This window comes from Sus scrofa, chromosome 9 (assembly GCF_000003025.6).
Source record: "Sus scrofa isolate TJ Tabasco breed Duroc chromosome 9, Sscrofa11.1, whole genome shotgun sequence".
NCBI classification, from domain to species: domain Eukaryota; kingdom Metazoa; phylum Chordata; class Mammalia; order Artiodactyla; family Suidae; genus Sus; species Sus scrofa.
The window spans coordinates 27,966,161-27,989,859 of record NC_010451.4 but is presented as its reverse complement, the minus strand read 5'-3'; the positions used below and the strand labels follow the sequence as shown (position 1 = coordinate 27,989,859).

General features: G+C 39.1%; 1 protein-coding gene across 5 annotated transcripts in view; it reads left to right on the top strand.

Moving 5' to 3' along the window:
* The window catches only part of MTMR2 (myotubularin related protein 2), a 110,114-nt gene continuing 101,826 nt past the window's right edge, over positions 15,412-23,699 (top strand). The window contains exon 1 of one of the 5 annotated variants that reach the window (XM_003357252.4): positions 15,412-15,727. Coding sequence is in view for 2 of the 5 variants with exons in the window: in XM_005667262.3 (XP_005667319.1) it covers positions 15,648-15,727 (80 nt within the window). In the remaining 3 variants the exon portion in view is untranslated. Of the gene's footprint in view, positions 15,728-16,084; positions 16,267-23,699 lie in introns of those variants that run through there. The other 4 variants (XM_005667262.3, XM_003129797.5, XM_013979304.2 and 1 more) reach the window with 4 other exon arrangements.

Here is a 23,699-nt window from a genome sequence, read left to right as displayed (position 1 = left end):
ATCTGGTATTGCTGTGGCTGTGGCATAGGCCTGCAGCTGCAGCTCCGATTTGACACCTAGCCCAGGAACTTCCATGTGCCACAGGTGAGGCCATGAAAAAAAAAAAGGTACATTCATATTTTTGATTATATAACTCTAATTAATCTTGGTTTTCTTCAAAATTATCAAAATGCACTAAGGCCACGTGCTTATCTTTTGAGTATAAACTTTCATAAGCTACATTTTTATGACAAACTTATTACATCTGCCACTATCTCATAATGACGAAAGAGACTGCATTTTCAGTAAAAAGAGTAATACAAAGTATGCCAAATAATTTCTCTAAGAGTGTTTCCTCAACTATAAAATGAAAATAAAGGAGTTCCCGTCATGGCTCAGCGGTTAACGAACCCGACTAGTGAGGTTGCGGGTTTGATCCCTGGCCTTGCCCAGTGGGTTAAGGATCCTGTGTTGCTGTGGCTGTGGTGTAGGCCAGCAGCTACAGCTCTGATTCATCCCCTAGCCTGGGAACCTTCATATGCTGCAGGTGCAGCTCTAAAGAGACCAAAATAAATAAAAAAATAAAATAAAATAAAATAAAATGAAAATAAGGAGTTCCTGTTGTGGTGCAGTGGAAGTGAATTGGACTAGGAACCATGAGGTTGCATGTTGGATCCCTGGCCTTGCTCATTGGGTTAAAGGATCAGGCATTGCCCTGAGCTGTGGTGTAAGTCGCAGACGCGGTTCAGATCTGGTGATGCTGTGCCTGTGGTGTAGATTGGCAGTGGCAGTTGTAGCTCCAATTGGACCCCTAGCCTGGGAACCTACATATGCTGCAGATGTAGCCCTAAAAAGCAAAAAAAAAAAAAAAAAAGAAAGAAAAGAAAAAGAAAGCAAATAATAATATCTATGTACTTACCTACCTCACAGAATTGCTGTAAAGATAGTGTAGTAAAACTGTGTATATGAAGAGCTTTGAAATTATTTATAATAACACATTACATTATTAAATACGTTTTATTTTTCTTTTTTGGCCACCCCACAGCATATGGAGTTCCTGGGGCCAGGGGATTAGATCTGAGCCACAGTTTTGACCTATGCCACAGGTGCAGCAACACTGGATCCTTTAACCCACTGTGCCAGGTGAGAGAGTGAACCTGTGCTCTGGTGCTGCAGAGATGCCGCTGATTTCGTTGTACCACAGTGGGGACTCCTTTAATGATTGCTATTAAAGAGCATTTCCAAGTGATATTTTTGTGACTTCTTTTTTTAAAAATTCTATTGAAGTATAGTCGATTTACAAGGTTGTCTTAATTTCTGCCACACAGAAAGGTGATTTAGTTACATATATATATATTCTTTTTCATGTTTTTTCCATTACGGTTTATCACAGAATATTGGCTATAGTCCCATTGTACTTCTGAGGCTAGGTCATGAAAGCTATGGCTTCCACCTGACTTTCTCGCTCAGAATACTTGCCCTTGGAACCCAGCCTCTTGGAGAAGGCAAGTGGAGATGTTCCAACTGAGAGCCAACATATGGATAACTAAGGTTCTAATCAACATCTGGCATCAACCGCAAGACACGTGAGTGAATAAACATCAGATGATTCTAGCTCCACCCACCGAGTCAGTCTTAGCCTTTGGGTTCTCCAGTTACAGTGGAGCAGAGCAAAGTTATACTCTCTGTGCCTTGTTGAAAATATGTGAGCATAACAAAGAAGTTTTATGTGCTTATATAGTTAAATCTGTTAGTCTTTCCCTTTTTGGTTTCTGGTTTTCTGTTTTGCTTAAAGAAGGTCTTTCAAGTAGTTCCTGTTGTAGCTCAGTGGTAAGGAAACTGGCTAGTATCCATGAGCACTTCAGTTCAATCCCTGGCCCAAGTGGGTTAAGGATTGGGGCATTGCCATGAGCTATGGTAAAAGTCACAGCTGTGGCTTGCATCTGAGTATCAGATTATTAAGATCAAGTCATTAAAAAAAAAAAAGAGAGAGAAAAAGAAAAGGATTTCTGTTTGGCTCAGTTGGTTAAGAACCCAGCTAGTCTCATGAGGATGCAGTGTAGGTAGCAGCTGCAGCTCTGATTCAACCCCTAGCCTGGGAACTTCCATGTACCGCAGGTGCATCCCTATTTTAAAAAAAGAGAGAGAGAGAGAGAGAGAGAGAAGAAGATGAAGAAGAAGAAGGTCATTCCTACGAAAAATCATAAAAACTAGTCTCCTGTATTTTCTTTTAGTACTATTGCTTTTACTATTCTTTGCAAGAGGTATATAGTTACTTTTCTACCTTAAATGATATATAAAAAGAATTCTGATTGATTAAAGATTTATGTATCTATCATCTATCTCTGTAATGCAGCTTATTCTATATAACAGCTACATAATTGCTGCTCATTAAATAATAAAAAATTTAATGTGGGAGTTCCCTTCATGGCTCAGCAGTTAACAAACCTGGCTAGGATCTGGGTTCGATCCAGGGCCTTGCTCAGTGGGTTAAGGATCCGGCATTGCTGTGAGCTGTGGTGTGGGTCACAGACACGTCTTGGATTCCGCATTGCTCTGGCTGTGTTGTAGGCTGGCAGCTGTAGCTCTGATTCGACCCCTAGCCTAAGAACCTCCATATGCCACGAGTGCGGCCCTAAATAAAAAAGCAAAAACAAACAAAAAAAAACTCAATCGGTATTGTGAGCTTGAAAATGACATACAATCTTTGATCGCGTCATGCCTCTATTTGTTAACTTGCTATAATTGGCAACACATTGTGGACTGTGGGATAATTGAGTGCCAGTCCAAAAAAGGCCCATTTTAGACATTTATTTTTCTGGTTATTTGTGGCTGTGTAACAAAATCAGCCCCCAATTTAATGATATATAACAACCTTTTGTTATGCTCACATATTTTCAACAAGGCACAGAGAGTATAACTTTGCTCTGCTCCACTGTAACTGGAGAACCCAAAGGCTAAGACTGACTCGGTGGGTGGAGCTAGAATCATCTGATGTTTATTCACTCACGTGTCTTGCGGTTGATGCCAGATGTTGATTAGAACCTTAGTTATCCATATGTTGGCTCTCAGTTGGAACATCTCCACTTGCCTTCTCCAAGAGGCTGGGTTCCAAGGGCAAGTATTCTGAGCGAGAAAGTCAGGTGGAAGCCATAGCTTTCATGACCTAGCCTCAGAAGTACAGTGGGACTATAGTCAATATTCTGTGATAAACCGTAATGGAAAAAACATGAAAAAGAATATATATATATATATAACTAAATCTTCTTTCTGTATGGCAGAAATTAAGACAACCTTGTAAATCGACTATACTTCAATAGAATTTTTAAAAAAAGAAGTCACAAAAATATCACTTCTTTTGATAATCATAATCTCATCCAGATTTAAAAGGAGAGAATGGAGAGGTGTCAACATCACATTGTAAGAGGAAGAAGTGGGATAGTTTTTTTCAGCAACAATATTTGGAAAAATATAATCCTGCCATATTTATCATTGTAGTTCAAATTTTTGCAATTTTTTCTGGCTGATTTTGTAAAATATTCGCATATACAGATCCATTTGTCTTGAAATACACAGATTCACATTCTACATTTGCACCACATTCTATTTACCATTTATGGTGTTTTCTAAGCTATTCTACTGCTTTTTACTCTTTACTTAAAATAATATTTAACAACATTCAGATGTTACTGTAGTTTCTGTTCTGTTGTAGTGAGATCTCTTTTTTTACTTAGCTTGTAAGAGTCATGGACAGAATTTTAGTTCTATATCAATTTGTGGTTAGTGCTTAATGATTTGGCCAAATATTCAAGTAAGGGGAAGGAAACCTACTGGAGGACTGGTGACAGGAAAATCCACGGAAGTGATTGTAAATGGACACGGTGGGCCTAGGGTCTGAAAAGTTTTATTCTATACAAATGCACACCAAAAATTACCCATTAGGGAAGAGGCCCAAATAATCTAATGACAAGATGATCTATTTTGTGCATATTAGTGAGAGCTTCTTTCCCCAGAAAACTACAGTATTTGCTCAATGAGCTTATAAACAATACGGCAGGAATCTAAGCTAAAGATGGACTGAAAAATATGGACTTTTTATGAACAAAGCTGATCTGGGGACCTCCACTGCTGAATGCCTAACCTGCCAATAGCTAAGATCACTGCTGTGCTTTCAATACAGTATCGTGTCTGGGAAGGAAAAACTAGTCATCCAGTATAAACTGATTACATTAATCACTGCCGTGATGAAGTGGCAATGATTTGTCCTCGGAGAAATAGATACTTAATCTGTTTAGTCTGGAAGCAGACTTATTTTCTCCACCTTCCATGATTTTCCACAATACCAAGTTCCTCAGAATTAACTAATGCTTTATTCACTGCCATGCCATCCCACATAACACTGTATTTGAACAATGAACTCATTTTACAGCTTAAGTGGGATAATGGGGAGTGCCCCTTGAATTCACAGATTTTCCCATGTGCCCCATTATCCAGAAGATGCTATTATTATTATTATCAATGTTATTATTATTATTATTATAGAATAGTGGGTATATATTGAAGACTCAGTTATGACACTATTCAAGGGACCATATCTTAGAAGTTTGACATTCTTTCATATAGAACACAACACACCCTCTGAGACAGCTTCCAGTATGTGGCGCACTTTCCCTCACAGACATACATGGGTCTGTAACTCAAGGTATAGACGTAAGAGTGGTCTCGCTATTATAACTAACTACTTATTTGAATGATGTTTGTTTCCATCTCCCATGTGTGCTTCGATGGCTTGGAGGTATTAGTATCCAAGGGATGAACAATTTCACTAGGGGACATACCTGTGGTCTCACCAAAGTGAACGTCAAGATTGCCATCAGACCATTTTGAGATCCTGGTGTTGCCACATTATGAAGACAAAAAATATATTTAGAACCTGGGAGACTTTCTGGAAGGGCCTTCTTTATTCTTTAATTGCTGCATCCAATGGTATATGATAACAAAGACCACAGCAACACAATGCATACAGGAATTCCATGTATTCATCTCTCTCAGTAAAAAAGACCTGACTCACCTAAAAAGGCAAAGACCCACAGCTAGCTGAGGTGCTGAATGAGGACAAGGGAAAAATGGGAGGATTGCTGGAAGATTTGTAAGTGCCAATCAGGGCTTTGTGATAAATTGTGGAAATTAGGATTATAATAGCTAGCCATATTTTCTGCCTTGCTCGTCTATGTCTTTCTTTACTCATTCATCTGTATTTCCCCTACTACTGTGTATAATACGAGTCATTAACTTCATTATTCAATCCTTGAATTATAGAATATTATGTTGAGGATGCAGTTTAAGTAGAAAAAGAATAAACATCACTCAGAAACATAGATACTGATGAGACTATGTTTCCTCTTTGGGGATTAAGTGTATTTTCATCTGTATAAAGTCTAGTTTCATCGTGGCTGGAAGCATGTTATTGTTGTAATTATTACTTGGGAGTTTAAGTCACAACGGAGGGGTGTTTATGAAAGAATAGCCGAAGGGATGAATTGCACTGGGTATGTTGGCCTGGCACCCAGAATGTATACCAACCTGTTTTTAGAGTGCCTTGTAGAATGGCAGAGACTGCAAAGTTACAAAGTATATTTTTCAGACTTCCTTGTATATAGGATTCCGTATATGAATTCAGTTCCATAAATTAGATGCATTCACAAAAACTTGCAAAATGGAAGCGAGGGCAGGGGAGAGTTCTCCTCTTTGCTTTTTCTTTTTTTGCCACACCTGCAGGACATGGAAGTTCCTGGACCACAGATTATACCCACGCCACAGAAGGGACCTGAGCTGCTGCAGTGACAAAGCCGGATCTTTAACCTGCTGCATCATAGGAGAACCCTTTCTCATTTATTTTCTGTTTGGGTTGATTGCTAGCCTTAAAGGTGTCTGTTTCTTGATCTCTGGATTGTATGTAGTCAACAGTTTCAGCAGCAACACCCAATCCCCCACTTTCTTCATTTTAATACACTGCTGATGCTTGTTCCTTTGGAAAGCCTGTTTAACGACGTTATTCTGAGAATCATCCCTGAAGTCTCTGCCTAGAGGCTGCTCCTTCATCCTTATCGTGAGAGTAGAGGCATCTAGTTTTGTTTTAAATATTTTTTTTTTCTGTTTAAAATAGCCAGCAGAGTACAGAGGCCAGTGAAGAGCACACAAACCTCTCAGGTACTAAACTTTTCTAGTGGAAATCTTTGGATGTGGTTTACATATAGAGAATTGAACGTACACACAAACTTCAAGCCTAAGTTTTGAGGGAATTAAATGGGCAAACAAAGCCCAAGTCTGATCTACAAGCCCACGATTGTTTGATTGCTAACTCATCCTGAAGCTCTCCATACCTGTATCAGGAAGATGGCTGCAAAAGTTGTGAAACATGCCCCACCGTCACCCCAAGTTAATTCTCGGCAATACCCCCTTCAAATGTGTCATAGGGCGTAATGGGCAAAGAAAAACTTCCTAGACGGCAAGGCTAAGGGTCATGGTGGATAATGAGCAAAGGTATTCCTCCAAGAACAGAGCAATATGGGAGGTCAAATGAGCTAAACAAGTTTACTCTATTTGCTAAAATTGGGGTTATTTATGATTTCTGCCCAGCAGGATTTTCCCCTCCTTTTCTTTTCTGAATATGAGGTTGCTTTTTTGTTTTGTTTTTTGTTTTTGTTTTTGGCTGCACTTGCAGCATGCAAAAGTTCCTGGGCCAGGGATCCAACCCACACCATAGCTGCGACCCTAGCCACTGCAGTGAAAATGCTGGATATTTTACTGGATAGGCCATCAGGGAACCTCTTGAATAAGTTTTTACTGTACTTACCCTATGCATGATCCACCATTATATAATGGGTACATGTATATGTGAGAGGAATGCCTTTTTTTTTTTTTTTTCTCATTTTTGGTCGCCCTGAGGCATATGCAGTTCATGGGCCAGGGATTAGATTCAAGCTGCAGTAGCTATATCAGTGGCAATAGTGGATCCTCAACCACTGTGCTGGGCTGGGGATCAGACTTGTGTCCTAGTGCTCTCAAGGTGCCGATGATCCTGTTATGCCAAAACAGAAACTGCTTTTTTTTTTTTTTTTTTTTTAATTTTATAGGATGCCAAACCATAGGAAAGTCACGACTGGAAATGATGAAGAGGAATACATTTCACCTACAGGTACAGGACCTTGAGCTGTATAGTTACTACAAGGTTTGTAGTTTTTTGCCTTAGGGAAAATAAACATGTTTGGTGTGTTCTTAAAAGACAGTACAAAGGTTTTGGGGTTTCCAGAGGAGTGGACTATATTGGAGACAATTAATTGTCCCCAAAATCCATTTCCTGCTTCTCCCACAAAAAAAAATTTTTTTTTTGGTCTTTTTAGGGCCACACCCGCAGCATATGGAGGTTCCCAGGCTAGGGGTCAAATCGGAACTGAAGCTGCTGGCCTATGCCACAGCCACAGGAACACCAGACCCGAGCTACATCTGTGATCTTCACCACAGCTCACGGCAACGCCAGATCCTTAACCCACTGATCGAGGCCAGGGATTGAACCTGCATCCTCATGGATACTAGCCAGATTCATTTCACAACTCCACAAAAACTTTTTTATTTTTTTAGTTAGACAAACAGACTCTAAAGTAGACAGAATTCTAAGATCACCTAAAATATTCTTAACACTGGTGTTCTTACTCTGCATAACCCCTCCCTCTGAGTATGGCAAGATGTGTGAATGTGAAGATTTCACTCCTGTGATTAGATTGCACTACAGGGCAAAGGTACATGTATTTTGCAACAACCTAAATCAGCTTGAAGCAGATTGTTTCAGTCAAGCCCCTAGATGAGAAGAGAGCCTGGCCAACACCTTGATTTCAATCTGATGAGATCCTGAGCAGAGGATCCAGTGAAATCTGGCCAGGATGCCTGATCCACTAAAAATGTGAGATATAAGTATGTGTCAGGTTAGGTAACTAAATTTGTGATTATTTCTTCCACAATAGTGGAGAGGGAATCTAGGCACCTATCTATACGTTGTATTTCTTTTTTTTTTTTTTTTTTTTTTTTTTTTTTTTTTTTTTTTTTTTGGTCTTTTTGTCTTTTTGTTGTTGTTGTTGTTGCTATTTCTTGGGCCGCTCCCGCGGCATATGGAGGTTCCCAGGCTAGGGGTCCAATCGGAGCTGTAGCCACTGGCCTACACCAGAGCCACAGCAACGCGGGATCCGAGCCGCGTCTGCAACCTACACCACAGCTCACGGCAACGCCGGATCGTTAACCCACTGAGCAAGGGCAGGGACCGAACCCGCAACCTCATGGTTCCTAGTCGGATTCATTAACCACTGCGCCACGACGGGAACTCCTATACGTTGTATTTCTAAACTTCTCTTGCAGTAGGTGTGATCTGTGACTAAATTCTGGCCCATCAGATAAGAGCTGAGTTCAAGTGTGCAACTTCTGGACTGATATCATTAAAGGTAAGTAGTGGGCATACTTTTAAAGCTTTTGGGTAGCTGCCCAAAAGTGGAATTGCTGGATCATATGGTAGTTCTATTTTGTGTGTGTGTGTGTGTGTGTGTTGTAAAAGATACATAAAATTTTCTATCTTAACCACTTTTAAATATGCAGTACAGTAATGTCCACTCTATGCACCTTGTATAACAGATGTCTAGAAATTTTTTCATCTTGTGAAACCAAAAGTCTATACCCACTGAAGAATGACTCCCTTTTCCCCTTCCCTCCCAGCCCCTAGCAACCACCATTCTATGTTCTAAGAGTTTGACAACTTTGGTTGCCTCATGCAAGTAGAATCATAAAGCATTTGTCTGGCTTATTTCATTTAGCATAGTGTCCTCAAGGGTCGTCCTTGTTGTAGCATGTGACAGAATTCCCTTCCTTTTTAAGTTTAAATAACATTCCACTGAACATATATACCACATTTGTTTATCCATCTGTCGATGGACATTTGTGTTGCTTCCATCTATTGGTTATTGTGAATACTGCTGCTATAGACATAGGTGTACAAATATCTCTTTGAGATCCTGATTTAAATTCTTTTGCATGTATACCCAGATGTGGGATTCCATATTTTTTTGAGGAAACTCTGATACTGTTTTCCACAGCAGTTACACCATTTTTCACCACCACCAACAGTGCACACGGTTCCAGTTTCTGCATATCCTTGCCAATATTTGTTGTTTGGGGAAGCTTTTGATAGTAGCCGTCTTAATGGGTGTGAAATAGAATCTCATTATGATTTTGATTTGCAGTCCTCCACTGATGAGTGACATTGAGCATCTTTTCATATGCTTGTTGGCCATTTGTGTATCATCTTTTGAAAAATGTCTATTTAAATCCTTTACCTATTTTGTAATAGGATTATTTGATTTTTTGTTGTTGATTTGTAAGTGCTCTTTACATATTTTAATGTATTCTGGATACATATCCCTTATCAAACATATGATTTGCACATATTCTCTCCCATTCCGTAAGCTGTCTTTTCACTTGATTGATTGTGTCCTTTGAAACACAGACATTTTTCCATTTGATGTAGTCCTATTTGTTTATTTTTGCTTTTGTTGTCTGTGCCTTTGGAATCACATCCAAGAAAACACTGCCATTTCCTGATGCTAGCCTCACATATTTTTTGCCTTGCAGAAGTGCCTGGAAGACAGTGATCCATTTGTGGTAATGTGAAGGAAAAAAAAAAAAAAAACCACATCTAATTTTTTTTCCTTCACTTTTCAGATGCACTGCTTTTCTCCATGCCTCACTAGAAGCCCTGCATGACTATAAATGTTGAGTTGGGAGAAGATTGAGCCCATGTTAGTTCACCATTTTGTCAAGAATTGGCAGTCTTGGCACTTTTTTGGGGGGCCGTGGGTGATTTGGTCTGACAGGATCTAATCACAATACCATGGGCAGGGTGAGAGTTAAGGGTTAATATGCTACATGCTCTCTGTTCTTTACCAGCAATATTAAGTAGTGAGTAAAAACACTTGGTGAGATAATTCTTATAAGAATTGTGCAGGCATATTATATTGTGATAAACTTGTGAAATACAGCTTTCTTGGAAAAAAAATTGTAAAGTAATGTAATTAAGAATATTAGTATAATTTGCCAGTCCCATTATGTCTCCTGGAAAGCTGGGGGAGGGTCATTAATTTTAGAGGACTTCCAGAGCAAAGAAGAATTTGACCAGGACGTTTATAGAAATATACTAAGCAAAGGAAATTTTGTTGCCAATCCTCAATGAGGGTTTAACTCAAAGGCTTGTTGTAGGATTACATGAATTATTCATGAAGTGGCACAGCTCAGTGATTAAGAACTAGGCATCAGAGTTAAGTAGACCTAAACCCTATTTCAAGGCCACCCTACGTGACCTTGAAATATTCAAACTTCCAAAGCTTCTGAAATGTTTTCATCTGTAAGATAGGGATAATAATAATACCTTAACAATAATATTGTTTATAATCTTTTGAACCACTTCAGAGAAAATACAGAAACTTTGCAATTACACAGTTTCATTTACAATGAAACTTTGGCAGCCTTTATGCTCTAATATTCCTATGTGTTATATGCATGTGCACTACAAACTCCACTAGAAAGTGCTGTAATTTTTGATTTAAAGTCACATGTGTTTTAAAGAAATTAAAACATATTTACCTAAATATTTCTCATTCTGAATCTTCATCCTGGACGTCCATTTCTTGTTAGCTTGAAGAATTTCCTTTAGGGCCTCTTGTGGTGTGTGTTTGCTGGCTACACATTCTGTTAAGGTCTCTCTTCTAAACTAAAAATGTCTACTGCATTATCACCCACGAAAGATGTTTTTGTGAGATAAATACCTATATCTTTACAGTTTTGACTTTTTTCTTAAAACAATCTAAAGATTTTTGCTCTACTGTTTTCTATCATCCATTTTGCTGGGAAATCTGTGACCTTTAGAATTGTGGTTTTCTATGTGTAACGTGTCATTTTTCTCTAGCTGGTTTCAAGATTTTTTGATTTTCAGCAGTTTAATTATTATGTGCCTAGGCATGGTTTTCTTTGTATTTATCCTGTTTTGTGTTTTCTGAGCATCTTGAGTCTGTAAACTTATGCTGTTGGTCAAAATTTGTTAAGTTTCTTTCTTTCTTCTTCTTCTTTTTTTTTTTTTTTTTTTTTTTTTTGGCCATGCCCGAGACATGTAGAGGGTTCTAACCAGGGATTTAACCTGTGCCGGAGCAGGGACCCAAGTCCCTGCAGTGACAATGCCATATCCTTAACCCACTGTGCCAAAAGGGAACTCCTTGGTTACAATTTCTTTAGTTTTCTCTACCTAATTTTTTCTACTTCTCTCGGAACACAAATTAACTGTATATTAGACTTTTTGATATTGTCCCACATGTCCCTTGAGCTCTGTTAATATTTTCCCAATCTTTTCCCCCTTGCTTTTTCATATTAGATTATTTCTACTGATTTATTCAAGTTTCTGACATGTTTCTCTCTTAAATCCATTCTGCTATTAGATCCAGCCAGTGAATCTTTTTCTTTCAGGTATTGTATTTTTCCTAAAATTTCCATTTGGATCTTTTTTATATGTTTGATACCTCTGCTGAGTTTTACTATTTTCCATTGATTACAGCGTATATGCCTTTATTTTTTGAATATGGTTTGATATTAGATGCTTTAAAGTTATTGTACGATAATTCTACCTTTGTCATCTGGAATTTAGCTTCTCTGTATTATCTTTTCCTTTGAGAATATGTCCCACTTTCTTGGTACTTTTAATGTCAAGTAATTCTGAATTGTGTCTTTAGCATTTATGACCATTGTTTTGGAATCTCTGGATTCTGTTTTATTACCTTGAGAAGTATTGATTCTTTTGTGTACCATATTACCTTGGTTTGAAATAAACTGAAATTTTTGCCTTGCTTACAGAAGGTAACGACTCAAATCTTGCTTTGGTTCTTTTAACTGGACAGTTAGAAGGATACTCCATCTTTGGTTCTCTATTTGTGCTGCTTGCCTTCATGTTATTCAAATCAAAATAGGGTTTAGCTAGAGATTGTCTGACTATGTATAGTTTAGACTTCCCCTCTCTGGTTCTCTTTTTTAGAATTCCTGCTTCGTTCTCTAGCTCCCTTCAGCTCTTCAGGCCAGAAAGATAGTAGGCTTTCAATGATAGTTTCTGCCATCCTGTGCTGCATAATTTTGGTCAGTTCATAGGTTAAAACCAAAGATGAGAAACTTCCTCTGTATTGGTCACTTCCCTCCATGCTTTGCCGTGCTTTGATTCTTCCTGTTTCGTTTATTTTCTTGACTCCTCAGGTAGTTGGGATTTATTTATTTTATTCATTTTTTTATTCTGTCTAGAGTTTATACTTGTTATCTGTGGAAAGCTCAGTCTGTTAGATGCTTGCTCCTCTATACTAGAAGTGGAATTTTCCAAACCAAAATATCAAAAACCTACATTTTTGGATAGAAATAGCTAAGCATAAGGTTTATGCACACTTGATCCTTCCAAGGATTATGTTTTTGGCAAATGTGTTTGAAGAAACACAGAAGTATCCCTCTGTTTACTCATATCCCACTGTTTTAATATCTCAAGAGAAGTTTATTTCTTTATTCTGATTCAAGTTGATTGGCAGCAAACCTATAGATCTAAATCAGTGCTGTTCAAATTATTGTCTGCCATTCAGTGACTGTGCATGAACTATGCATTTCTTGTCTACCATGAGGACAGAATTGAGAACAGATGTTTAGAAACTTTAATGTGGAGTATGAAACTTTTATAAAGTAATTTTTTAACTGTTAAATATAAGAAAAAAATTCGGCCTTGTATTTTGCACGCCTTTGGTTTTTCTTAAACTTTGTTTTTCTAGTAATTAATTTTTCTTATAATTTACAAAAGCATTGTTGGTGATGGTTTGGAAATTAAAAAACAAAACACTGGTTATTCCCATAGATAATATGAAAAACACAGGCCTAGATTTCAAGTAAGAAAATAACTTTTGGGGAGTTCCCATGTGGCTCAGTGGTAAGGGACCCAACTAGGATCCATGAGGACAAGGGTTTGATCCTTGGCCACACTCAGTGGGTTAAGGATCTGTCGTCGAGAGCTATGGATGGTATAGGTTGCAGATGTAGCTTGGATTTCGTGTTGCTGTGACTATGGCCAGCAGCTGCAGCTCTGATTTGACTTGTGGCCTGGGAACTTCCATATGCTGCAGGTGAGCCTTAAAAAAGAGGAAAAACGACAAAATAACTTTTGGCAAATTGGGAAGGTCTCAAGCTAACCATTTAATAGGTGAGATGAGCCTAGACTGTAATTTAATTATAATGATAATTCCTGAATGACTTGGGATAGGCTAAAATGTTGTTTTAAAAGATGAGAAAACTGTGGTGCAAAAAGTCCTAATTAAGTTGACTTTTTGGTGGTACCTGACATAGCAGCCTACATGACAGAAAAGAATTCTGCACTAACTTAATGTGTAGCTGAGACCAAAGTAGTCTTTGTTGTTCACTCTGAGAAGTTACTGTTTTATTATTTAGGTTAGAAGTAAAGCAATAGAGAGTTCCTGCTGTGGCGCAGTGAATTAATGATCCATTGGGCTTGTCTTTGTGGATGCTCCATTTTGATCCCCAGCCTGGCACAGTGGGTTAAGGATCCTGGGTTGCTGTAGCTGTGGCTTAAGTCACAGCTCCAGCGTGAATTCAATTCTGGCCCAGGAACTTCCATATCCTATGGGTGTAGCCAAAAAAGAAAGCAGTAAAGCAATAAGTTCAGAGGAAGAACATAATAGCATAATATAGCATAATAGGATCTGAGAGCAACGGATCCATTTACCGAACCTACTGTGCAACCAACTCTGTGTAGAGGAAAAAAAAAAAAAACATTATATGGGTATTTTAATTCCTATTTTAGAAATGAGAAAACTAAGTCTTGGAGAAGCAATGAAATCAAAATCATAGAGCAGGTATGTGAAAGAATCAGGATTCCATTTCAGATTTGTCTGGTTTCGAAGTCTTTACACTTAACATTATTGTTCTTTATTAATCATCAAATAAACACATACACAAACTATTATACTATCAGGCAGATGGTTTCAAGCGCTCTGTGAAGGCAATGCTGCTAGAAATTAACTGAGTAGTAGAAAGAATATGGGTCTACTATTTAAGGATTTAAGTCCTTACCAAATTTAGCTTGGAAAAATCTATGTCAAGGTATAATGTGACAGTGAGCCAGCATTTTGGAGGGTAAGTAGGGGTGGAGAAGCAATAAGCAGATTCTTTTATGACTCATTGTAGATGTTTATGCTTGTTAAGAATTCTCAAACACCTCTTCTCTTTGCCTATCAGTTAAGGTTAAGAAATACAATTAAGATCTCTTTACAAATGAGATCTCTTTACAAATGCCATCCTGTCCCTGCCAAGCTGGAAGAGAAAGGCCAAGTCTTTTTGCTTAAATGTATGTTCATTCATATTAATAAACACCCTAGTTTATGTGGAACACAACCAGGCTGGTGGTTTTTCAGGGGAATGTACTCGCAAATTCGTATTTCACTGGCCCTACACTTCAAGATTTTCTTAAAAACATTAGTTGTCAGTATACATTAAATCTAGTTTAAATCAACATAATGCCATTTATCTTAGCAGGGAACTGTTTTGTTTATAAAATGACTGGCTAAATTTTTACAAAAATAATCTTCGCATATTTTTATACCATATACGTCAGGTGATGGAGACTCAGTCTCAATCAACAAAATTCTTTTTGGTATCCTTTCTATGTCCTTCCTTTATCCTCTGTAACAGAAAATTACCAGCAGAAGCATTTCCCCTTCACCCAGTTCCTGTTCTCTTATCACAGTTCTATTACTCTCCCCTCCCTTCCTGCCCTGCCTGGGAATTTGAGAGGGCAGGGAAAGATCCCTACAAGTTTGCCCTCTATCCGACACCACTGCACCCAGTGGTATATGTGTCTAATTTTTTGGTACATTTAACAATTCCCTCCCCATTTCCTCTTCCCATACCTTTCTGTGTGGACAATGGATTAATTCCAAAGTGATTTTTTCCTTCAGATACTTCTAGATCACACAGACTTCAATTCAAATCACAGCAGGGCTTAAAGTTTCAGCTTCTTTTCTAGTGCCCTCTCTACAATGCTGGCTCAGGGATGCAATGGAAATAGAACGATGAGCATTAACTTTTTCCCCTACTTGTCATATATTTCACATTACCCTCTCACATCAATCACGTCTTACTTCTCTGCCCCCTGCCTATAGCTTCCCTGCCTACAGCTACCGTTTTTGAAGTGGTGCTACAAACTGTTTATACATATTAGTCCATTCCATCCAGTAACAACTCTTACGAAGTAGGTAGTGATATTAGCAGCTCATCTCCTTCACCTGCCTTTCCCCCCCGCCCCGTTACTGCGCAAGTGCGCGAGCCGCGTCAAAGCAGTCGACCGAGGGGCGCCGCGGGGTCCGCCGGCTCCCCGGCAGCCCCCGCGCGCGGTGCAGGCTGGGGGAACATGGCCGCTTCCGGTCTCCCTCCCGGGCCGGCGCGGGCCTGACCGCGGTCCTTCCCCGACGCACTCCACCCTCCGCTCCTTCTGCCCGGTAGCCGAGAAGGTCGCTGCAGCTTTTTCCTCCCGCTATCCCCGCCGAGCCATGGAGAAAAGCTCGAGCTGCGAGAGTCTTGGCTCCCAGCCGGTGGTAGCACGGCCGCCCAGCGTGGATTCCCTGTCCAGGTAACCGGGACGCCCAGGGCCCCGCCTAGCGTCCGAGGGGGATGGAGAGGGGCCGGGGATCTGCTGGATGGTACCCCAATTCTGGATTCTGGTTCAAGAAGGCTGCGCCGGAATTCCTTTCCTAGGACTGGAAACCGCTTCTTCCTCCCTCACTGGGGGTTGGAGACTGGGAAAGAGGAGATTAAAACTCATTGCTTCTTTATCAGTCCCACCCCCATATTCTCATGTCGTTTTATTCGCAGTTGCAGGAGCCATTCCTTTGCTTTCTCTGATCGCTTATTGCCTCTAAATTCATTTCTTGGAACAGCCCTTCCCCCAGCTCTCTCCCCTTTTCCCTCATTTCCTCCCTGCCTTTTTTTTTTTTTTTTTCGTCTCTTGACCACTCTTTCCAGAACCAGCCTTTAGTTTTTCTTTCATCCGTCGTTTGGTTTTTGGGTTCTTTCTCACCTTTTCCTCACTTTCCCTTCTCTTATTTTATTTTATTTTTTTTACAGTTTTCCTTACACTCCAATCTCCATCCCCCCAACTTTGTTTTAAATGTAAGTAAAAATGCCCCACCGCTGTGCGTTTCTGGTCTAAATCTTACAGCTGAAAGTCATTATTCCTGATTAACTGATGAGTGGTAGTTTTCTCCCTTCTTGGGCCATCGGTTCTCCAGGTTATTTCTCATGTACTAAATGGGATTTTTTTCCCCTGGAATTTTGAGCAGAATTTTAGTATGCAGCTTCGCAGGGAGCTGTCGTAAATGTTACATATGTATGTTTCTGATGCAGTTTTTTTCTTTGGGTTTTCAGATTGTGATTTAAAATTTTATTAGGAAATTAAAAAGATTTGTAATTGTTATATAGCCGCAATGAAATCAAATTATTTTCAAGAAATAGTTATTAGAGAGTTACTAAGCCATTGTGTGAAAACATAATTTTCTTTTTTTTCCTTGTGAGTTGAAGTTGTTGTGTCTCATAATTCATTTTGGACTCTGCTAAACCTGCGTGATACTACCACTTTTTTTTCCTGTTGCTGTTCAGGAACTCATAAGCTGGTCCCACCATTCTAAATTAGATTCTTTTCCTATACTGGTTAATAGCAACCTGCCCAGCTATCTTTCAGCGTCCTTAACAAGCAGAGTGTAATTGCTGGTTTAATTGTCTTCTCTATTAGGCTATAAACTACTGAGGATGAGGAGTATATCTTATTTATCTTCATATCACCAGCATTTAACAGAGACCCTGTCTGTCAGAGATGCTTATTAAATGCATTTTTGAATTTGTAGATTGAATACCCAGGAGAGAAAAATTTTTCTTTGTGTGATTATGTATAGTGTATACTTGTTTCAAGTATTTTTCAGGTTTATGTTTATTACTATGAAATCTAGAAAGCTGGGGATTATACTCAGCTGTCAAATCATTCAGGAAACAGGTTGGAAAATTATAATTTTATGGGAAAGTTACAAATGACAACTGTGGCTCAGGATAGAATGTAAAGACAAATGTGGCAACTAGTAATCTCATCCAAGTGAGAGGATTTGGAACCACAGGAGGCAGCATAGTCTTGTTAGAAAGTGCTAAGTCAGGCTCAGTCTCTTTTAAAGACCTGGCTTAGCCAGTGATTTGGGCTGTGTCTTAACCTTCTGATTTGCATTTTTCTCATCTTTGGAAATAAGGGGGTTTATCTAGAAAACCGGTAAGGTCCCTTGGAGCTTTAAAATTCTGTCATTCTTTATCTTAATAATAATACTTTATCCTAATGATAATACTTAATGATAATAACCTTTGTTATGGATTTTTTTGCTTTTTTTTTTAAAAGGGCCACACCTGCGGCACCTGGAAGTTCCCAGGCTAGGGGTCGAATCTGAGTTGTAGCTGCTGGCCTACAGCCACAGCAACGCGGGATCCCTGACCCACTGAGCGAGGCCGGGGATTGAACCCACATTGTCATGGATACTAGTTGGGTTCCTTTCCGCTGAGCCACGACGGGAACTCCTGTTATGGATTTTTGGGATTACACTAAATAAATGTGTGTTATTATTACAAACTAATGTACCTAATTTGCCACCTAAGCACATTTATTTCCAAAAAAAAAAAAAAAACAACCCAGCAACTTTAAAGTTTATAAATATCGTAACTTCTTAATGAAACATATTATATATGAATTTGAGAAAATTAAGAACTTGAATTTGGACTAGAGTATGTTAGCTTAGCTTCAGCCTCTCTGGATGAAAATATGAGGAGTAAAATGCCAGCTTTCATTCCTCTTCTTTGGAAGGTAGAAAAATAACATTTATTGAATGGCTACTGAATGGAATTGACCTTACTGAATTCTTTCATATCTTTGTTTCTGAATCATTACACCTATTTGTGACACTCTTTTTAATCAACATTGTAGAATAGCTGCGTTGTAGACAATTGTTAGAAAGCTTAATTTTAAACTTAATCTGGGGTAATAGTCAATCACAGGTGATTCTAATACACAGGGATGGTGGACAGTATGGTTATAATAGCTGTGTTAAGCGGCTAGCCAGATCAAGTTTATTACTGTTGTTAGCCTATGATAAAGGAAAATATTGGTGTTTGAACTGTATTGTCTCAGCCTTTTGCAGAAATCTCACCCTTTAATTGTGGTTATGTGTTTGTTTTATACAATTGGGAAATTTTCGTTTTCATTTAGGAAATTGCCTTGTGAAATTGTTCTCATATCTCCTGCAGAATATTAGTAATACTGTTTCCTGTGTTACAGACTGTCTTTCACACACTAACACATTTCTGCTGAGTTTAGTTACAAAGAAAATTGTTTTGTTTTGTTTCGTTTTTGTCTTTTTGCCGTTTCTTGTCCGCTCCTTCGGCATATGGAGGTTCCCAGGCTAGGGGTCGAATCAGAGCTGTAGCCGCTGGCCTACGCCAGAGCCACAGCAACGGGGGATCCTCAACCCACTGAGCAAGGCCAGTAGTCGAACCCGCAGCCTCATGGTTGCTAGTTGGATTCATTAACCACTGAGCCATGACGGGAACTCTGGAAAATTGTTTATGAAAAAAAATTATGTTATGCTTCCTATTTGTTTGAAAATTGGAATTAGAATTGCATCTTCAATTTGGCAAAAAGTCTTATCACATTTATAACCGATGGTGATATGCTCATCTTTAAGTTCTTCAACTACTTCTACTATTAGATGAATTCATCTTAAATATTTCTATTTAAATGTGTTAATTTGTAAAATGTTTTACACTCTTCTGGGAAATGGGAAGGTGAAAAATCGTATAGTAACCCATGTGGTTGCCCACTGTTGTTGGGAAAATGACATTGAAGTTGGGAGGCTGACATTGAAGTGGGATCTGGAGTTCACACTAAACGTATTTTGAGTCTTGATATCTGCATGTCTATAGTCTATATATAGCTATAAGGCTGTAGTCTGCTCAGGATTGCCATTGCTTCTAGCTTTGCTTTCTAGGTCATCGTTGGCTGATGTCTTTGGTCACAAAAAAGCAATTTCATTCTTAATATGACATTCAGATAGCAGTTTCCTAATCAGCTACAGTTATGTCATCTTGCATCTTTGAAAAAAAGTAATTTTCTTTGATGAGTCCTGCTTGGCACTGCCTACTTCAGTGAGCTGTGCAGCAGCTTTTGTATATCCTGCTCTTGTCTGTTCATCACACATGTCCTGCCCACAGAGAGAGAGAGAGAGAGTTGTGAAAAAATTCACTTCAGCACACTTATAATCTGGCTGTATTCTAATTTTTTTTTTTTTTTTTTGGTCTTTTTAGGGCTGAACCCACAGCATAAGAAAGTTCTTAGGCTAGGGGTCGAATCGGAGCTGTAGCTGCCAGCCTATACCACAGCCACAGCAATGCTGGATCTGAGCCGTGTCTGCGAACTACACTGCAGGTCACGGCAACACTGGATCCTTAACCCACTGAGTGAGGCCAGGGATTGAACCCATGTCCTCGTGGGTGCTAGTTGGATTCATTACCACTGAGCCACAACGGGAACTCCTGTTCCATAATTTTATTCTTGTTGGTCTTGCTCTGATTCTTGAGTAGGCTGTAGACAAAGCAATACTGTAGGCTGGATATGGTAGCCTCGGAACTGTGGAAGTTATACAGCAGAATTTGACACTGTATTAGTACTTCTCTGCCTCCTTAATCTGGTTTTCCACTTTTCAGTTTGAACCCTGTTATAAAAAGTACTGCTTGATTTTCTTTGATTCCTTATCACTCTGTGTAGTCATGTGCTAATAAATCCAGAGCAAAATGGATGCCCAGTGAATGTTGGAATAAAGTAATGTTGGCTGAATATTTACCAATTGTCTTTTTTGTTGTTTCTACTCAAGGGATTAAAAAGGGTTTCTTATGTGGAATGTGGCCTGCCTAGTCACAACTATTTTATTGGCTGCATTATCTTTTCTGTGCCCAGTCCTGTTTGTCTTCACAACATTATGTTCCCTTAGCCTACTGGCTTTTCCATCTGCTGCTCCTGATTACTTTGGTCTCTTTCTTTCTCACTTACTTTGTCGTTTTATTTAATGTGTATTTCTTTCATCTTATGTGTATCCTCATTCTCTAGTTACTCTGGGCACCATTATTTGTCTCAGATATTTTGGGGTATTTTAGGTTATTTAGCTTGATTTTTAGCCTATAAACTTTTTAGCATTTATGAACCCCATATTTATGTTTAACTTGGATTTTAAAAAAATCAAAGAGGAGGTGCACATAATATAATAAAAAAAGTAGCCTCCATGGAGTTCCTGTCATGGCTCAGTGGTTGATGAATCCAACTAGGAACCATGACGTTGCGGGTTGGATCCCTGGCCTTGCCATCAGTGGGTTAAGGATCTGGCGTTGCCATGAGCTGTGGTGTAGGTCGTGGATGCAGCTTGGATCCCACGTTGCTGTGGCTGTGGCGTAGACCAGCGGCTATAGCTCCAATTAGACCCTTGGCCTGGGAACCTCCATATGCCGTGGGAGCAGCCCTAGAAAAGGCAAAGAGACAAAAAAAGAATTAGCTCCAGCTAATTACATTTTTGAATTGAATGTCTTCCTTAAAATTATCATCATTTGAAAACAGCAGATCCTGGATTTCTGTTTCCATGCATTTTGATGGTGCTTATAGTCTGAAGAGGTAGAAGAGCATTTACGATAAAATATATTTCGTTGCAAGGTCTTATATCTAGTTTCAGCCCGAAGGTTACTTAGAGGTGGTATGTCGGTAGGAAATATCCTTTTGGGTTGTTCCAGTAGTGGTGACAGATTTGTATCCAGTCACACATTCTTTTTTGTTTTTTGTTTTTCTGTCTTTTTGCCTTTTCTAGGGCTGCTCCTGAGGCATATGGAGGTTCCCAGGCTAGGAGTGTAGTTGGAGCTGTAGCTGCCAGCCTACACCACAGTTCACAGCAACACCGGATCCTTAACCCACTGAGCAAGGCCAGGGATTGAACCTGCAACCTCATGGTTCCTAGTCGGATTCATTAACCACTGAGTCATTACGGGAACTCCCAATCATACATTCTTATCCACTCTCTTTGTGACTCTTGGCATATCCTCTGAGGCAGCTGGCCAGGATTAGTGGTAGAAACTATAGCTGGAGAACAAAGTCCAGCTAATAGGTTGAATCTCCAATCTTGACCTGATTATTAGCACCTTGTATCAGACATTGACTGTATTGGTAGCCTAATAATTATTTATTTTGGATTTCATTATAACAGGATCCTAAAAGAACCTTAAAGTTCTGTTAGATAAGATCCAATATAGTGAAGTAGTCAGTAACTATTGGGTATATTTTTCTGGAAGAACATTAAAAGTGATTACTTAACAACCAAAAGTATACCAGTTAATATTAAAGCTAAGATTGAGTCCTGGGTATGTTTTATTTTTTCCTTCTTATGCTATCAGCAGTAGTCTTCATGTAGATCGATAGTTCCAAGAACAGCAGCAGCATCAGCATTCCCTTGGGAATTTGTTAAAATGTGGATTTCCTGGCTCTGCTTGAGATCTAACTGAATCAAAAACTTTGGGAATGGAGACCACTGTTTGTGTTTTAGCAAGATCGCCACATGATCCTGATGCATGCTGAAGTTTTTTTTTGTTTGTTTTTTTGTTTTTGCTTTTTAGGGCCACACCTGCAGCATAGGGAAGTTCCCAGGCTAGGGGTCAAATTGGAACTATAGCTGCCGGCCTGCACCCCTGCCACAGCAACCTGAGATCTGAGCCGTGTCTGTGACCTACACCACAGGTCATGGCAATGCCAGATCCTTAACCCGCTGAGTGAGGCCAGGAATTGAACTGCATCCTCATGGATCTTAGGTTCGTTACCGCTGAGCCACAATGGGAACTTCCCATGCATGCCAAAGTTTAAGAACCACTGTCCTTGGGTCTTTTTACTGATTAGTGACTGGTAACTCCATTAATAATAGTTGAAATGGACTAAGTTAAGGCCTGTGTTAGAACTACTATAAGCCTATTACTTTAGAACACTTCTGTAAAAATATTAACTTCAGTAGTGAAAGGTACAAGTCATCTCTTGTGGATTTATTATATCTGGTTCTTAGGAAATTTCCTGAGGTCTTTTCTTCCTTAGCTGCAAGAAAGAACACAAATCAAGAATATATGTTTTAGGCTTTTCTTAAGAATTAGATCCTTGGTGAGATACATTAGTGGTAACATGCATTTTTAAAAAGTATTATAAAGAATTCCAGAAGGCTACCACCTGAATCAATAAAGGATTATGCCCAAGGGAAGGAAATAACCCAGATACAGATGTTCAGAAAGCAGTGAGTTTATTTTGGAAAGCTGCCAGTTAGTGTTGTTGTATTCAGATTCACCAGGGACAAAGGTTACATGTGATTCAGGATTTAACCAGTGGAAAATTTCTAGATATCAGTATAGAATATTTTCTCTTTTTATGGAAGTTAATTTTGAATAGGTAAAGCACTTGCCATCTCTTGGCCTACGCTATGATTTAGTTAAATCAGTGGATAGGATTAAAAATTATTGAGAGGGGTTAGTCATGGTTAGGGAGTGATTTTTATAAGCCTCCCTTCCCGCAGGAAGTTAGGTTAAAAATGGAACTATATAAAAGAAAGAATTGTAGTTCTCAATGTGGTTCAGCAGGTTGTATGTGAGGATGCAGGTTTGATCCCTGGCCTCATTCAGTGGGTTGAGGATCCAGCATTGCCACAAGCTGTGGCATAGGTGGCATATGTGGCTTGGATCCAATGTTGTAGTGGCTGTGGTGTAGATTGCAGCTGCAACTTTGATTCAACCCCTAGCCCGGGAACTTGTGTGGCCTTAAAAAAAAAAAAAAAAAAAAAGGAAAAAAATTGGTATAAGTTTATTAAAATTAAAGGGACTAGAGAAGAAGCCCTCATAATAAAAAATAATAACCTCAGTTCCCTTTCCTGTAGCTTTATTACACAGAACTAATTGTGCTTGTCCCTCTTAATGTGTTCCCATATATGTGCCAATGTTGTCATCAGTAGAGACAGCTAATGAGCACACTTCATGATTCTTCCCCTACCCAAGTATGTAGTACCCATGGTAGTAATTGCTGATGAATTTTCCTCCTTTCAAAGACTCTTTACTGGATGTGATTAATTCTTGGGCTCTTTAAATACTCTTTAGTGTAGATTGAAATAAGGGCAGATTTTATGTTTTCAATATAATAAAAACTAACAGTATAAAAAAGGGCAGATTTATATTTGTGAACATAAATGCATTTATAAATTTATAAATTTAACATTATAAAAAAGGGCTCTTTATTTTTGTCTTTTTAGGGCTTAACCTGTGGAGGTTCCCAGGCTAGGGGTTGAGTTGGAGCTGTAGCTGCTGGCCTATGTCACAGCCATAGCAATGCCAGATCCGAGACTCATCTGTGACCTGTACCACAGCTCATGACAACACCGGATCTTTAACCCACTGAGTGAGGCCAGGGATTGAATCGTTGTCCTCATGGATACTAGTTAGATTCGTTTCTGCTGAGCCAT